We start from the raw sequence: 17728 nt of genomic DNA, 5'->3' as shown, positions 1-17728 counted from the left end.
CATGGCCACATCAGTGTTTTGTGTCTGTTTTTAGTATATTATCAATAGCAAACACGTACAGAGGCTCTGGTTCAAGTGCCCCAGGCCTGTACCCAGTAAGTGAGTCTGTCATCCATCCATGACACTAACAAGCCAACTACCTGAGTGACTTTGGTGGAGGGCAGCAGGAGGAAACACCTCTAGCCCCACCAGTGCAAATCAGAAATATGAACTGATGTAAACAGACCTTTTCCTGTTTTTTTTTTTCTGATAATTTAGGGAACATGCTTCAGGCAAAAGCCCTATAGGAATATTGTAACAGTCAACCATCATGTTTGTCAAACCCACCCAACACTTAAAGGCAGATACCCTATGGTAGGCAAACCAGAAACAGGTTTGACAGCTGATTAACTGTATAAAGGCAAAACAAAAAGTCAAACAGCCTTGTTCGTTCTCTTTTATTGACCTCTCCTTTAGAAAACAGTTCAAACAAAACCATTAAAACCTTATTAAATCACTACATGGATCTTTAGATCTGGGAGAAAAGACAAACATAAAAAACATAAATAACTGTACTTTCTCCTATTACATCAATGCATATTAATGGTAATAACAGTACATGTAGGCTAAGTGAGACACAATGAAATTGTCCCATACATGGCAGCACACAGTGTCAGTGAGTGAGCAAGTACCTCTGTGAATATTGGCTTTACTTAAATCCCATCCATGTTACAGCTGGGAAGGCACTGATGAGCCAGACCAGAGCATTTTGGCCATTTTAAATCATTACATGGGGCTGTTTCTCAGGACTTTAGTGCAACTTCTTTCCCTTCAGCATCCAAAATCCCAAGTGGGCCCAAATTCAGGAAAAAAACAAACAAACAAACAAACAAACAAACAAACAAACAAAACCACCCAGTAGACTTTACCAAAGCGACATTTTTAGGTTCTTACAGTGGTGTGTGTCCTGAGCTTCTTCATGCAATATGCCAACAGTACTTCTAATAGATTGTTTAAGCAAATCCTTGTAACAGCAGAATCCAAAATACAGTATATTATCACTTTGGGACATACACTTATTTGATTTTGACCTAAGAGTTAAATGAGACGATCCATGCCATTTATGTCTGTACAGTGAATATGAAGCTGCAGCCAAAAGATGGTTAGTTTAGCTTAGCATGAAAACTGAAAGCAGGGAGAGAAAGCAAACTGGCTCTGTCCAAATGTAACAAAATCCGCCTATTCTGTAAAGCTCACAATAACAATGTTATATCTTGTGTGATCTGCACAAAAACCAACAAGTAAAGCTGTTAAGTTGAGGTTTTGCAGTGGATTATGATTATGTTCACTTCTTGGAGTTTCCACCAGAAGTTGCAGCTCCAAGCCACAAAGTAGTCTCATTTGAATTGACAACCACAACTTGTCTATTTTACTCCTCAGTTTTTGTACAGTCTTTGTAACTCTTTCTACTAAACCAAGCTAACCATCTTCTTGCTGTAACATGATATTTACCCGACATAAAAGTGATAATGATCTTCCCATCTAATTATTGGCAAGAAAGCAAATGACCATATTTCCCATAACGCTGAACTTTATGTGGGGAAAAAAAAAAAAAAAAAAAAAAGCTAAAAATGCCCCCAATCTTACAAAGCTGACAGCTGCATCTACAGTCTCTATACGAAATGTGTTAAGTTCTTCTAACAAGGAAAGACTGGCATCTCATCACCAATCCGGACAAAATGAATTCCTACATGTAAAGCAAAAACTAAGCAGTCTCCGTCTCAGTCTCAGTCTAAATGTAGAGTTGCAATAAAAATGTCAGATCTTTACTGTCTCAAGTAGATTAAGTTAAACAGCCAGAAATATTCCCTTTATAATAACAAACCTTATTTAGGACAAGACCACTAAAAATGGTCCCCCAAGAACAGATAAGAAAAGCTACAGTAGCAATTCCCTCAAACCCCACAATCCCTCAAAATTCCTTTCACAGAAATCATAAATAGTACAATACAAGTTGAGGACTCTCATGGACCCTCTGATCAACATCCCCTGTTTTATATGGTACCTGTAAAGAGTTTTTCCTCCTTTCGCCATAATCTTCAAACAATGAAAGAGTGGGTCAGTTCAGAAAGCGCAGATCAACCTCACAAAGTGATAATGACTAGTGTTATAGTAAGGGTAAAGAACAGCACAGAGACAGATGAAGGATGGAGGGATAGAGGGGCACAAGGTAGAGTGTTAAGTCTCGTAAAACAGTGGTTAATATCATGGGTGTCGCGCTCTGGCCCCGGGGGGGACATGAGAGTGAAGAGCCACCTCAGATGGTTTGGTAGCCAGCGTGGCTCCTCTTCCTGCCAATGAGGTAGGCCAAGAGCACAATCAGGACAAGACCCGCTAAAGCTGCTCCAACTATGATGGGGATCAACATGTCATCTTCATCCAACTGGCATTCCTCAGCTAAGAGAGTGTGACAAGTGAAGAAGTAAATAAAGCACTAGATTCATTTTCTCACATTTGACCTTAACAAAGTCAAGTGTTTACCTGCTCCAAACTGATTTCCGGTCACTCCAAAGGGCTGCACCTGCACCTGGAAGGTGTTGATGGACAAATTCTGGGTCACCTTCAGGGTTTGCTCCTCTCGGCACATGTACGAGTACCCCAGGGTGCCCCGCAGGTAGTCCAGACTGCTGTTGTGGGCTGAGACGGCGTCTATGGCAGAGGACAGAACGGGGAGTGAAAAGATGGGAGAGCCTGAGGTAGCCAAGCAAATGTTAAGCAATATCAATCAATCAAAGTATTTTAATGATCCCAAACTGGGAAATTGTTGCAATATGTCAGCAATAACAGAATAGAAACTATTTCAAAAGTGCCACTTCCGATGTGAACTGCAGCAATGCTACAGTTGAGTAGTACTAAGGTACTCTAGCTACTGAGCTGTTGAAAGGCATAGTTGATCAAGATGCCTAAAATTGTGAAAAAGTCTGAAAGACAGTACGGGCCAACTGCTGCAAGACGTAGAGACTGCTGATGGAGAGAGGAGTCAGAGCACCAGAGTTACAGATCAACGGGTTTTTCAGTTAATTTGTGACTTAAGTCGGTAGAAAGTAACAAATGGAGGAAAAACATTTAATTGTCTTTGTGAATCCCCTGTGGGCATCGTTTACAATCAAACAATCATATCCATTTCATCCTTTTGTGGTGTGTTAGATTTGAGTGTGCCTCATCTGCAACAAGAATTATTAAATTGCATTATGAATGTGAAATATGTAAGAAAATACAAACAGCATACACAATGCATCCCCATGGCCTAGTGGAATAGAAAAGTGCAACATGGAATAACGACTCCCCAGTTTTATAGGAACCTTTGTGTCTAAAATGGAGGAGTTTCTCTTGTGTAAATTAATCTGGACGTCAACAATAAACGCAACACAACCAAATGAATTAACTAAAGTAAATCCTTCTAGGAAATTTTCAAGAAATTATTATGAAATAACAGACCTGTACGTATACGTTTACCTGCACGTTTAAAATTCTGTAAAATTCTATTAGTTCAAGTCACAGCTGCAGTGCTAACTTTCATTCATTCACTTCCCCAATTACATTACAAACAAATTAACACCATATTAAGGTCAAAGAATAGATTGGACACATGCTTATTAATCTGATACATGGTAGATTGCATGAACACTGGAAGGTAAAGTGCACTCACCCTTCATGTCTGGCCAGGCTGCTGACAGAATCACTTCACTCAAGTGGTACTTACTGGAGGTAGTATTCTGGAGAGATAAGTCAGTGACTGCAGTCAAGACAGTTTTCCACAAGCTCTAGCTGCCATCTAGTGGCTGTTTCAGGAAGTATGAGATGAAAATAACAGCGTGGTGATGTACAAAGCAGTGAACACAGATGCAGTAACCTACCAGGGTGAAGAATAAGGTAAGGTTGGTTTTCTCTGCATCCGTTGTGAGCCGCAGGGAGGCGCTGTCTGAGTCACATGATCCAGAGCTCTTCGTCATATTGGGCTGAAGGTTCACAACATCCTGCACAGTCTGTACATAAACAATGCAACATTTAGCCTTTAAAACCTGTGAATGTGGCTTTATTTGTAGCTCCCAAAGGATTCGGACAATGGTTGAGTGTACCTTATTCTGGGACAAAGAGCTGTAGGTGATGTTGAGCTGGAGGCCCATGGATGCCAGCAAACAGGCAGTACCAGTGCTGTTGGTGACCACATAGTTTCCTCTTTCAGGTCTGCCGGGGTCTTTGTGCGGCGGAGCACTGGTTGGGGCAGTTGTGGGTGGGGCAACAGTAGCAAAACCCTGGTGCAGGGCAGCAGCTACAAAAGGTATTCAGTCATGAGTCAGGTGCTACGTAAATGTTATTCAATCTATCAACAGAAAAAGTATTAATAAGGCAGAAAGATGCCCTCTGTCAATACTCAAGTATCAGTCAGGCTATACTAGTAAGCTGTCAGATAAATGTAGTGGAATAAGAAGTGTAGGGCTGAACAGTTATTTTGACTGGAAAATAATGAGTCGATTATTTTAGCGATTACTCGCTTTCCTGTCCTAATACCCTAGTTAACATGTTTACTTTAAATTGCTCATCTTGTAAAACCACCCCCAAGCTTGACAAAGCTTGACACAAACCAGGTCTAGATCGAGAAACACTTCACTTAGCTTGAGATAGGGCTAGGGTTTCAGATTTGTGAACCCTTTTTACACAGTTTCAGATTTGAGAGCCCTTTTTATTTATGACAACACAAAAATGGTAGATTGGAAACCACTGTGGGTAGACTTACAAAATCTGACTTAGAGAGTTTAAACCCTGTCCACAGTTTCAGTTTCGTATAAACCATCTTAATTGTGAAAACGCAAAAAGGCACAGTTTCCCTGCCCTTTTCCTAATCTAGACCACAGCAGACCAGCTCTGGATCAGAAACCATTGTACCTGGACGTGTCAAATCTGGACCGGTTTAATACAGAGGGTTTAATGCACAGTTTCAGATGTGTGAAACCTGCATAAAGGGAGCTTAATCATCGCTGTTCATGAGTGACTGAGCTCAGCATCATCAAATCCACACAAGTAAAGACAGTGATTGTGCCACATGTTACCCAACAGTGGTGGCTGCCACAGTGTAAAGTTACATTAGCTGAGTCGGTTTAAACGCTGTCTTGAGACTAGCCAGGTCATCTGTGACCTTCGGGCTTTATCACCGTAGATAACCAATACTCACCTAAAATCAGCTGTAACGTTACTCCCAGGCTCAACGACTGGACACCGCCGATCTGCGTCATGTTTCTCCGGGCTCTCTCCGGCTACTTCCCCGCTGGTCGGGACGAAATCACGGCAGCACAACAGCAGACGGTTCGCTGGGCGAGGAGCTGCTGTGCTAGCTGGCTAGGCTAACGTTAGCGTCAAAACAACGGCGACAGAAAACAAAAGACACGTATTTGCCGAGATGACAAAGCGCTGTCCTCGGTGGCAAAAGCCCGGGTGCGTTTCTGTGTACACGGTTCAGCTTTTCCTACACATATAAGCTAGCTGTGGAGTCAATTTTGCTCGGACTTGAGACTTAATCAGCGCCACCAGTGCAAAGACTGACATCAGGGTCATGTGACAGACGGCTTAAGAAACACCTAGAAAATCACGTGATTAACAGCAGCCTGTTTATTTCATTTCATACAAGGGTTTAAGGATAAATATCATGATGTAATATACCATACAATGCAGTATACAGTACAAAACAATAGTACAAGTATTTGTATTTCCCTTTTATGCTGCTTCATACCTCTACTGCACCACAGTTCAGTGGGAAACATTGGACTGTTTTTCTCCACTGCATTTTAACAGCAGAAGGTATTACTTACTTTTTAGATTTTACATGAGAAAGAATATGAGAAGCAATCAGAAAATACTCAGATTCTCTACCTGAGTATAAGTGACTCTCTTACAATATACACATTATATTAGTTGCTGATTGTATTCTACGTTGACTCTGCAAAGTAACTGAATTTATCAATTAAATGTAGTAGAGTGAATAGTACATTTCACATTTAAAACTGTGCTTAAGTATTGTACTTGAGTAAATGTATTTATTTACTTTCACCCACTAATAATAATAACTGTCTGCTTATGTCATATATGACTGTGTGGCAGTCACAGGGGACAATTTTCAAGGATTATTTTTACAGCTGATGCGTTAAATACAGTGTTGCTGATGGTATATCTGTACTTAATCTTAATTAAGTACTTTAAATTAAACAGTATTTTTACATTGTGATACTGGTATTTTCACTTTAGTAAAGGGTCTGAGTTATTCTTCCACTATTGCTCTTATGTATGTTTAAAGTTGCTGGTTGGTGTAATCATACGCTGTCCATACTGGCTGTGAGGAGACCTGATTACATTGTAAGACATAGGGAACAAAGTCCACAGTCCTTGTTTTGTGCAAAAATAAGTGCAAAAGTTCAGCTGAGGATAATGCAAGGCCTCAACAGTCTGAGTTGGTCGAATCAAGTGGGCATCTTCCAGGAGTGGACTTAGTTATTTGGGGGCCTTTGGAAAACCAGGCGTGAGGCCTCCCTTGTGCCTTGAGAGCAGGGCTATAATCCAAAACAGATGTGGACTTTCACTAAATTGGGTGTCTGCATACACTGAAATGTTAACACACATTTGTGATGCATAGGGTCCACATTTATGGATAAATATATTTTGGGCTGTGCACAGAGGGACCCTAGGGGCCCTAGCACACATGTGCAAATGACAAAATTGATGTCACATCATCCATCCACCAGCTGGAGCCATATGGATGCGGAAAGTATAATTTGCACTTAATTTACATCCTTCCCAAGCATAAGTGAGAGTGTTTTTGGATTGTGGAAAGTCACTAAGTCACATTTACTCAAGTATTGTATTAAAGTACAATTTTGAGGTACTTTACTTCCAGCTATGTCACAGTGCACCCCACTCCATTTCAGATACAGATATTAGAGTTTTTAATCCACTACATTAATCTAACAGCTATATTTTCTTCGAAGATAATTATTTTACATACCAGATACAGGATTATTTATGTCAATTAAAAATTGTATCTATCTGTTAGTTGCATGTGGGGTCCAGATGCTTGGATGTCGGGGTCTAATTGAAGGTCCATAAGGTCAGGCCTCAGAAGTCCTGAAACATTTTTCACACCAGTGTCAAAACGAAGTCTCCTCTTTGTGCAACTTAACCTGGCCTCAGTTATCTGCCTGGTAGTTCAATAGTTTCCTCTAGTGTCGCAGACCAGTGTGATTGTGCAACTAGAGCCAGACAAAACACTCTGGAAAGATGCAGAGGTCTCATGTGTGTAACCCCTTCCTTTACACAGGCACACGCTGAAGCATCACGAGGCCAACCTATCTTTTGCCCTTTTGAACATGCAGTTACCTACTTAAAAAGGCTGTTGCCAGCTAAAAATGTCAAACCAATCTTTATTTAGCCTTTTGATGAAGAATTCACATTTCTCTCATCAACTGTTAACCATCAAGCACATTTTATGCCCTCTAGCCTGTACTATCAGTTTTTTTATCTCTCTGTCAAAACATGTGGTTTAGTCTGTTTGCCACATCTTTATGTCATATATGTCAGTGACGAAGGTATCGAGGAAGAAATTTCACCTAAATTCAGTGGAAGAAAATGCACCTAAATATAGATTACTTATATTCCTTTGTGTTATAATGTGCTATGAGCCATATATTAATTGATTATAGACTGAATGCTAGGATCTCATCCATGGTGCTAAAATAAGCCCGTACAGATTTTGTCAGGTTTTGAGGAAAGCAGCTGAACACGACACAGTCAGTGAGACTTTCTGTGGGTGGTGAAGGCTGCACGACGCTTTGAAGTTCACACAACCAAGTCGTAGTCCACTGGTAGAGAGTCAGTTCAGCCACTTCCTCTGATCAGAGTGAGGGGAGAGTTTGACTGAGGCAACTACAAAACAGCCAAGAGAGAAGGACAGAAAGAAAGAATAAGAAAACCTAGTTGCACACATAGACAGAGAGATAGAGACATGGACAAGCTGAGGACAGGTGTGTTAATGCTGTTCGTGCTTGTGGTGCCTGTTTCTTGTATTGGTAAGTGAGACAAATCCATATTTTCATAATTGAAAATTATGTTAACAAATGTAAAGAGACTGATTCTGAGTTAATTTTGTGAAACTCTAATGTTTTGTGTGTTTTGGTGTTTCATATTTACGCCCTGAAATCTTTGGCATTTTCCATAGCACAGGCCTTCACTGGTTGAATAACTGACAGTCAAGAGAATTTGCTGCATTCAACCCTTTTAATGACTTTAAATCACTTGTTCACTCACTTTTTGATGAAATAATATATTTAGAGACGAAAACATCTGTGATCACCTCTGATTTCTGTATTGCAAAGGAACATGAGAGTCAAAAACAAAATAAGATGAGATTTCCTGCACACATTATCATATGGAAAAAGTAGAGTTATTTGTGGTTCTGTTTCAAGGTCAGGAAATTATTACACATTAGAGAGCATTTCAATTTTCCACTCAACGATATAAAAATAGTTGTGTATATACGGAACACAGGAAACGAACTGATAGAGAATTATGAGTAAGCTCGCTGTCCATTGATGGCACAAAAATTAAATCAAAACATAATACACATAATGTTTATTGCTCTCAAATTTTACACACTGAAGAGGCAATTTGGTTATTTTATTTCTATTTATATTTCTATTTCTAAAAAATATGTGACTATAATTCAAAGCGTCGTCAACACAGTATAAATGTATGTATTTCCTTGCTTTTCTTTGGTTTTGACTCGAGAAGTTGTGAGAAAGTTTTCGTTCATTCATTTGATGTCTCCCAGACTTTCTCTTTTATGTCGTAGTTAGTGAGACTGTGGTGGAAAAAGTATTTTCAAAGTAATGAAAACCACTTTTCAGGTCCTGTCATGTATTTCACTCAGATTCATCATGATGAAGGGATTACAAGAAAGCATGCATAAATAAATAATTTCCCTCCAGACACTGCGCTGCATCTGAAAACACTAAAGGTGAATCTCCGCAGTTCGTTTTCTGCAGTACATTGTGATGTAAGATAGTAAAACATCAAAACTGTCACAGCAGGAAAACACTGTCAGTAGATGTCATGGACATATTACATTATATATAGTTATAAACGTTATGTCCATGTGACTGACATAGAGATAGTCCCTAACTATTGATTTGGAAACATGTGCAGTGTGAGCTGTAACACTGAAGGGAGTGTTAACTGATGATTCAATGCAAACAAGTAAACAACGTCTTAATTTTAGCTATAGGATGCGTGAAATATACAAATGCTTTTTCATGGCTGCACCGTTTCATCAAATGAAAATTATGTTTTTGCATAATTTTATGCACATTTACTCCAAATTCAGCCCGATATTTTTGGAAACTTAGGAAACTTCAGGAGAATTTAAAATAAATTAAAAGCGTAAAGATGTTTGGCTGCGTAGCATGCGTGTAGAGGTTCAAAGAATAGTTTTGCATTTTGGGAAATACACCCACTTCAAGGGTGAGATGAGAAGATTGATACTACATGTCACACACATATGAAGCTACAGCCAGCAATTGGTTAGCTTAGCTTAGCTTTAAAGACGGAGAATCTGTGCACGTGAAACAAAATCCACAACCAGCACTTGTTAAGCTCACTAACAAACACATTATATCTCATCTGTTTAATCCATAAAAAAAACAGAGCCCCCTCATCTTAGTGCTAAGCTAGGCTAACTGGCGGCTGGTTGTAGCTTCATGCACGGATGTGAGCATTTGTGAGCAATCTGCTTGTCTGATTCTTTATAAGAGAACCGTTTCCCAAAACGAGAAACTATTCCCTTGACACATAAAGGCAAGCTTTACAGCCAAACGATGCTCTAACCCATAAAACCAAGTTAACTAGGAAAGAAAGAAAAAACAAGACGGAACAAAACTGGTTAGCTCAACAGCTGCTATGGCAACCGGTTTGACCAGTAAGACGGTTCATTTTATACCCTCTTAGTAATTCAGTAACAGTATGTACACACTTTTCTAAATCCACCAAGATCAGAAGAAATGCTACATGCTGAAGCAAAGATCAAGTTTTTAAGAGCAACATTTAGCCTCAGCAACCACCAGCTGCATTCTCACAACATAGTTTGTTTTTTTTTTTCCGGCCACACAGTGAGATAAATGAGCCTCACCAAAACCTCAGAGCAGCCCATTGCACTGACAGGAAGACACATCATGTACTGAGCTGCAGATATCGTGCTTCCTGTTTCAGAGGTCTTACTCAATTCTCTCATGGGCCTCACTATGTTGCTATTTTCCATCCAATGGTGCTAAATGAATAAATGAGTGCCATGTCACACACACACACACACACACACACGCACACGCACACGCACAAGCACGCGCATCTCCATTCAGGAGGAGGAGTTATAGTTATTAAGAATACATTAATAAACACTTATGTCTGCTTACAACTACATTATATTGTGTTAGAAATATTATACATACTGAATATGAATATTATATTGTGTGAGTATATGTATTGCATTTTTAAATACTATAACGGTGCATATATATTCATATACTTTTAGTATACTGTATCTATTATTCAGACTTATACATTTATTCCCATATTTATCTTATAAACAGTACATCCACCTTAGAGACCTGCTCCTACATTTTTACACATATATCTGCACAAATCATTGATATAGTTTAATATAATGTAATATTAGATTCTTTATATTTTTAATTATTATTTTATGTAATTGAACTTGATTGGAAAATGCAATCAAAATGCAAATTCAAAACTTAAACATTTATTGTAAAGAAATAAGGTAAAACATCAATAATGAAATTTCCCAAAACTTTGAGAACAGTGAAGATACAAGATATTTTCCCAGTGCATTTAGTTAAAAGCATACAATACTTGTTACTAATACTTATATTAAAATACTTCAGTCCAGGTGGAATCCTGCATTTAAAATCTTTCTAGTAAAAGTATGCAGAAAAATATCTCTTCAAAAAACTTGAATGGGTTTTATTATGATATATACAGTATATGTTATATCATTTAATTCTAAAAATCTTATTTTCTTAAAATATTTTTAAATCAAGTATTGCATTGAGGACATTATTGTTTTTAGGGTTTGTTTTTTTAATTTAAATCAACTTGTTTAAAAATGTCATAGACGTCAGTGTCTGTAACAATAAAGCAGGTTGCTACACTAGAGTTAAGAATAATCCCCTGTTAGAAAATACTTATATTTCAGATGCATTTGCATCTCCAGAAAATCACTTTAAAAAAGAGAGAGAATTGGAGGAATCAATTATGGAATAACACTCAACTAGCAGAGTTTATACATTTTATACATTATATTAAATAATGAATATTAATGATGGTTGAATTCAGTTAAGCTGTTTCAGTTTCAGGGTCCCTGGTATTGTGCACATTTATATTCACACAGATATTTGCACAATTCTAGGATATAGTGTAGTTCAAAGCATTGTAATGCATATGTAACATTAACAGCTTTTGTTAACAATCCTGTTTATTTTTTATTTTTTTATTTATTCATTTAGAAATGAAACTTTTTTTTTTTTAGAAGTTTAGGTCATCTTCTGTTCACCACTCTTGTGCTGTGGTAACATGAATTTCCCTTCTGGGGATGAATAAAGTCTCGTATTATCTTTTTAAATCTGAATCTGCAAGCTGAAGCAACTGGTATATACATCTGTCAGGTAATGGTGGTGGACTAAAACAAACATTTCTCTATGAAATGTATGAGGTTAAGGAAAAGTACATTTTGACAAAAGAGAATCACTTTACCTTGAATGTATTATATTATATATGTATTATATTATAATAGTATAATGCATGCAGTTACCTCTGACATCTGCCTGCAGTTGAATATTTCTCTCTTTTATTTGTTCTGTAGAGGGGTTTTTTGCTGAACCGGTTATCTGCTATTTCTTGGATGGGATCCTGATTGTTTACTGCCTTGTTGCCACAGCGTTATTCTTCAGAGAGAGGGTGAGTTATTGCACAGGTAAAAAAGGCGTCAGGGTGATCAGACCCCAGATAAAGATTATTAACTGACTCATTGTTTTAATAACTGATAGATACTTATTTGAGAACAGTTTTAATAACTGAGTTAATGGCTGACACTAACTATTTTCATTATCAGGCTATGCAATTATTTTCTTGATTAATCAATAAATGGTTGAAAATGTTCTCTATAATTTCCCACAGATGAAGTGGGCATCTTGAAATTTCATGTCTTATGTGGCCGACAGTATCAAAACACACACATATTCAATTTACTAAATGTATGACGAAGAAAGGCATCAGATGTTTGGTTCAAATTTAAATTCAGATGATCAATTGATTCTGGGGGCGCCTTGGTGGCTCACCTATTAGCGCACATACCTTTAAGGCTTAGTCCTAACTGCAGCAGCTCAGGGTTCGAATCCGACCCGCGGTCCTTTGCTGCATGTCATTCCCCCTCTCTCTCCCCAACTTTCCTGTCTCTCTCTCACTGTTCCTAGAAAAATAAAAGCCTAAAAAGCCCGAAAGTATAATAAAAAAATAATAATAATAAAAATTAATTGATTCAAAATATTATCATATATCATAGACATAAAATATAAACATAATTGCCTTGTAATTGCTCTTCTAATCACTGCAGCTCTAAAGTTATCATTTAGGTTATTCAACAAATGAAAATAACATTTGTGTTAGAGCTTCTCATATGTGAACTTGTTTCTACAATATCAAAATACCTTAGAGTCTTTTTGCTGTTGATCAGATAAAGAATGAAATGTAGGGCTGCAACTAGTAATCATTAACTGTTATATTTGGTTGTTTGCACATGAAAAGTCATAAAATAGTAAAAAATAAATGAATAAAATCAAAAAGAGGGCCTTCGGATTATTTTCTCTGGGGTCAAAAAACCCAGATTTATTTAATTTACAATGATATAAAACAGGAAAAAGTAACTGAGCTGCAGTAATGTTAGAGAAGCTGTAACCAAGGAATCCGTGGTATTTGACATAATAGGTTTTCAAAATATTCGATTAATTTCCTGTCAGCTGACTAATAGTTTCAGCCTTAATTTGAAGACATGAGTCAATTATTCAATGTATTTATTTTAAAAGTGTCTGTGAGATTGTTTTTTCTTTGTTTCTGTGTAGTTTTCCCATGTACAACCTGTGACTGCTGCTGCTGCAGTGTCTGTAAGTTTCCCTTTCCTCAGTATCTTTATTTTTGACAGTTGGCTGTTTATAACAAATGTTTCTTGACTGGTTATTAACTGATATGAGTGCATATGTGCGTGAGGACACGTGAACATGCTTGAATGTGTGCGTCAGCCTTATTTCAGTTCATTTTTGTGTATTTCTCCTGAATAAATAGGAAGAAAATGGCGTCATTTACCAGGTGAGGAAGACCCTCTCACCTCCCACCACACACACCAGATGATGTTTAACTCTGCTGCTGTACTGTGCGGTTCTGTATTTATTCATTATTTCATATTTCCCTCTCTAGGAGCTTGAGAGACCGGAGAACACTGATCCTTATGCAGCGCTTGAACCATCAAAAAGAAAGGTAAGTCTCTTCCTCTGTTGATAAAGACTTTTAAAGGTCGTTTTGTTTAGGCGCCTAAACTGTCAATCACTGTGTTGTATTTTACCTCTAGAAAAAAGCTGGCAAGAAAAAGAAATCTGAGGTAAGGGGGATTTACTCACTCACACAGGAAGCATGTTCTTACAATTATAACTGTCAAATTAAATTAACTTTTCAAAGCTGTGGGATATGGTCAAAGTAAACGGGAAAAGAAAGTCAGTTTTTGGTTATGATGGAGAGAATGTTTTATTACTATTCATGAAAATGTGGATATAGTGCTGATTCTGGTGGCATAACGCATTTATATTAAGCAAAATAAATGTAAGAAAACCATAATAAACCATATAATCGTGGATTAAAATCAGTATTTTATTCCAGCCCGTTCATTTTGTTAAAAAAAATAAAATAAACAATGCTTAAATTCAAATAATTTGAATTTGATCTCATTTTCCCATTGGCCTTTCACACAACACACATTGTAACTTGTCATAGTAGGAAAAAACATGTGTTACTAATAACATTAATGAAGGCTCTGTTTTAGTGTCCCAGTAAGTCATGATAGTGTGACAGTGAGCCAGCATGAACAATACCAGGACAGTGTCATTTACATCTGTGCTTTTCCTACTATGACATATCAAAATGTCTTATGTAAAAAATCAAAGGGATATTTGTCACTAAATTGCAGTCATATTCATAAATATTTTTAAAATATTGTGCGGCTCAATTTTAATTTTTTATTTGAACTAGTTTCCCCATAAGTTGAACAGCAGAAAGTCGGTCTGTACTGATCTTATGTAGACACAAATCTTGCAGCTGTGTGGATGTTATGACAGTGCCAGGGTTGGTTTTACTGGTGTATAGAGACATACAGGGCTCTTACTTGAATTTAATATTCCAAAATCAAATATTGTGAGCGCAGAGAGCCCATCTCTAATTAAATGTTAGTGGACCAACTCCAAAATGTGTCACTTGGTTACACTGCATTTAAGCGGTGATGCTCTTATTTCAAGTGGAATAGCACAATGTGGTCACCTTTTCAAAACCCTGTAAAAACATGAGCATCACTGTGCTGTTTAAAGGTTTTTTTTTTTTGGTTTTTTTTTCAGAATTCAAAACGCTCATTGAACAACTTGCATATTGTTCGTGGGATTAGGAACATCCTGGAAAAGAGATGATAAGATGTTAAAGGGGAAATGAAACTAGAAAAAACACCTTGGCAAAAAAAAAAAAAAAATTCAAAAGTTGTTAAAACCACAGATATGTTAAATTCATTTGCATAATTTCTACCTAGCTATTTAGCTAGCCAGTCACCATTTTGGAATGACGCGATTGCCTACGTCACGGGGTTGGTTGGTTCCTGGTCTGCTAAGACAGTGAAGCTTCACTGAACCTGCTAAAAACTAAAAACAGGTGCAGTACCGTCTCCAGCGGTTTCCTAGAGACACAGTTATTACTCAGAAAAAGTTTATTGGTCGAAAAGTAAATTACTGTGCCTTATGTTGGTTCCTGGTGGACACACTATACACGTATATATCTTTGAATTTTTGCCACATGTGGCGACTTTTCTGCAGTCGGGTCATGTGAGTCGGGTCAAAGCTGTGACCTCTGGCCGAGGAATCAGATGTTTGGTCTGGAGCAGCATGAGTTTTAGGTGAATACGTGCAGCTCCGGGTGTTTGTAATAGCTGTGGTTTATTTTTAATTTTGGGCAGATGCTGTGGAAATTTTTAGTCCACAGACATAACTGTGTGAGGATGGAAGCGGGAGCAGTAGGTGTTGTCTGGAGTGAAAGATGTGTTCAATGAGACACTCATGATGACTTTTATGGAAGTCAGTGGTGTTGTTCATATCAAGCAGCTACTGTACGTTTCTGAGACATATTGGAGGATACTGATTGTTTTGATGTGGACATAGCTGATGTCTTTGGTGACTTCTGTGGGCAGACGGAGCTACTTTGGGTTTTAGTCTGTTGGTCTGGCGATCAACTAACCTCCCCGACTCAAAGGTTTTCTCCTCAGTTTCCTCCAAAAAATGTGCACTGCAAACCCTGGAGTCAGAGCCCGGCGGAGGGCTCTTTCTCTTCAGCGCCGCTAGCCAGCGCAGCAGGACAGGTCTCCGTTTCAACGCAGTTTATGAAAATGGACAGTTTTGTCCTTGGCTTTAGCCCTGTAAAAGTCGTTTTTACAGCCAGGAGCAATACAATAGTGGCCCTCCTTTGGTCTTCTGGTGTCCTGCGGCTCGTCAGTCTCCATCTTTAGCTGTCACTGTCTGTCTCCTCACCTCTGTCTCTCACTGTCACTATCTTCCACGTCTGTAGCTTTCAATGTCTCTATCCTCCACGTCTCTGTCTTTCACAGTTTTTATCTTTCACTATCTGTCTTTAACTGTATCTCTCCTGTCTTCCTTTCAATCTCTGTCTCTCACTGTCTCCACCGATCTCATCTGTTCCATAGAGCACAGAACCAACCCTGTGACGTCACACGTTACAGTACAGCAAGATGGCGGCGCCCTTGAAACAAAACATAAAACTGAGCTTCTTTCTTCTTTTATATGTTTACATTTGTCATGCTTATTATATCATTGTTGAGTAGAGTGGATATTCATTTAGTGAATAATGTTCATTTGATTGACTGTTTCATATCCACTTTAAGACAAACATGTTTCTTTTTATTTTGACCACACCAAACACATGATGTCAGGGCAAAATTTCACAAACAAAGCATTAGCTAATTAAACAGTGTGTCATACTATAACCAATAAGCAGAAACAAACAAATGAAGTCATCTGAAGTGTTTTATATTATATATTTTATATATATATATATATATAATTGAACTGATAACAAGACAAGGTGCATCAGAACCTGGTTGTCTTACCTCTTCGACTTCTGTGGAGGAGGTAAAAAGATGAACTGTGGTCAATGTGAGTGAAAACATGCAGAGAGAAATGCTTGTCTATCTATAACCCTAATCTTCCCCCTAACCCTACTGCCTCCTATAGTCGGCCAAACCTGAGGAGAAGGATAAAGATCCCTATGAATCGTTGATCACCCCCGCCCCACCTCCACCTCAGTCTCCCCGCTGAGGTCCTGCTGGGCAACTCCAGGGTCAGGAGACAGTATTGTTCATTGCGGCTGAGACTATTAGCTGATTAATCAGGGATTTTAATCAGCATATATTATGATAAGATTAATAATTAAATGTTAAATTGTATTGTTCATCAGGCAAAAATGCCAAATATTCTGTGAATTTATTTGTAAAATGTGATGATTTGTTGCTTTTCTCTGGTGTGAGTGATAGTGACTTTAGTATTATTTGGGTTTTGAACTGTTGGTTGGATAAAACAAGTTATTTGAAGACATCACCCTGAGTTTGACTATTTTCTTATATTTTATAATCCAAAAGTTCAAACACTGACAAATTAATAAATAGTGAAAACAGTTCTCTACTGCAAACAGAAAGACATCAAACACATTTTTGAGTTTAAATTTTGTGTAAAACCAAAGTCCACAGCATGATAGTGGCTCTGCTTTGAGCTAAATGCTAACAACTAATTTTGACAATGACAATGCTGTTGTCAGTATGCTAACATTTCCTAATTAGGTAACATTTTACTATTCTACAATTTACATTTATTAGATTGTTTTTAACATCTTAAAATACAGTTGTGAGCACATATGAGGACAAGTGCTTATTAATGCCCATTATTTGTCAACTAAGACACATTCTATATTATTACAACAGTTTTTCTGTATTTCCATTACAATCACCAGCATCCTCAGGACAAATGTATAAATAAACTCCAATATCTGCTTACAAGTACATTATAGCGTGTTTAAATGTTTTTTTTTTGTGTGTGTGTTTATGTAGTGCTATATGGGGGTGATTCAGGTCAAGTATTACCTCTAATTATCACTTAACCCAACAGGCTTATAGCAGTGTCAGTTTTGTAGGTATTTGAAAGTGCTGAACAAATTGAAATTTTGACCTGATCATTACAGTTAGTACTCGATCTGAGATATTTTAGTCTGGACTAAGTGACCTACAGTGCCATTCATTAAGTCTCCTGCACCTGTTGTAAATCATCACGCC

General features: G+C 37.8%; 2 protein-coding genes across 2 annotated transcripts; one reads left to right on the top strand and one right to left on the bottom strand.

Moving 5' to 3' along the window:
- Positions 1 to 422: 422 nt before the first annotated feature.
- Positions 423 to 5587, bottom strand: lamp1b (lysosomal associated membrane protein 1b). Its single transcript, XM_071477358.1, has 6 exons — positions 5213 to 5587; positions 4119 to 4312; positions 3897 to 4025; positions 3689 to 3755; positions 2521 to 2688; positions 423 to 2436 (listed from the first exon to the last, which is right to left on the bottom strand). Exons 1-6 carry the CDS (start codon positions 5271 to 5273, stop codon positions 2297 to 2299), a joined length of 759 nt encoding a protein of 252 aa, XP_071333459.1. The 5' UTR covers positions 5274 to 5587; the 3' UTR covers positions 423 to 2296.
- A 1948-nt stretch (positions 5588 to 7535) lies between these two features.
- cd247l (CD247 antigen like) lies at positions 7536 to 17458 on the top strand. Its single transcript, XM_071477297.1, has 7 exons — positions 7536 to 8093; positions 11954 to 12048; positions 13209 to 13250; positions 13429 to 13452; positions 13561 to 13620; positions 13712 to 13741; positions 16638 to 17458. The coding sequence occupies exons 1-7, from the start codon at positions 8030 to 8032 to the stop codon at positions 16719 to 16721; spliced, it is 399 nt and encodes a 132-aa protein (XP_071333398.1). The 5' UTR covers positions 7536 to 8029; the 3' UTR covers positions 16722 to 17458.
- The last annotated feature ends 270 nt before the right edge of the window (positions 17459 to 17728 follow it).

Source organism: Trachinotus anak, unplaced genomic scaffold (assembly GCF_046630095.1).
Source record: "Trachinotus anak isolate AG129_WGS33_773 ecotype Australia unplaced genomic scaffold, CSIRO_AGI_Tana_v1 ptg000001l, whole genome shotgun sequence".
Taxonomy (NCBI): domain Eukaryota; kingdom Metazoa; phylum Chordata; class Actinopteri; order Carangiformes; family Carangidae; genus Trachinotus; species Trachinotus anak.
This window is presented reverse-complemented; position numbering and strand designations above follow the sequence as displayed.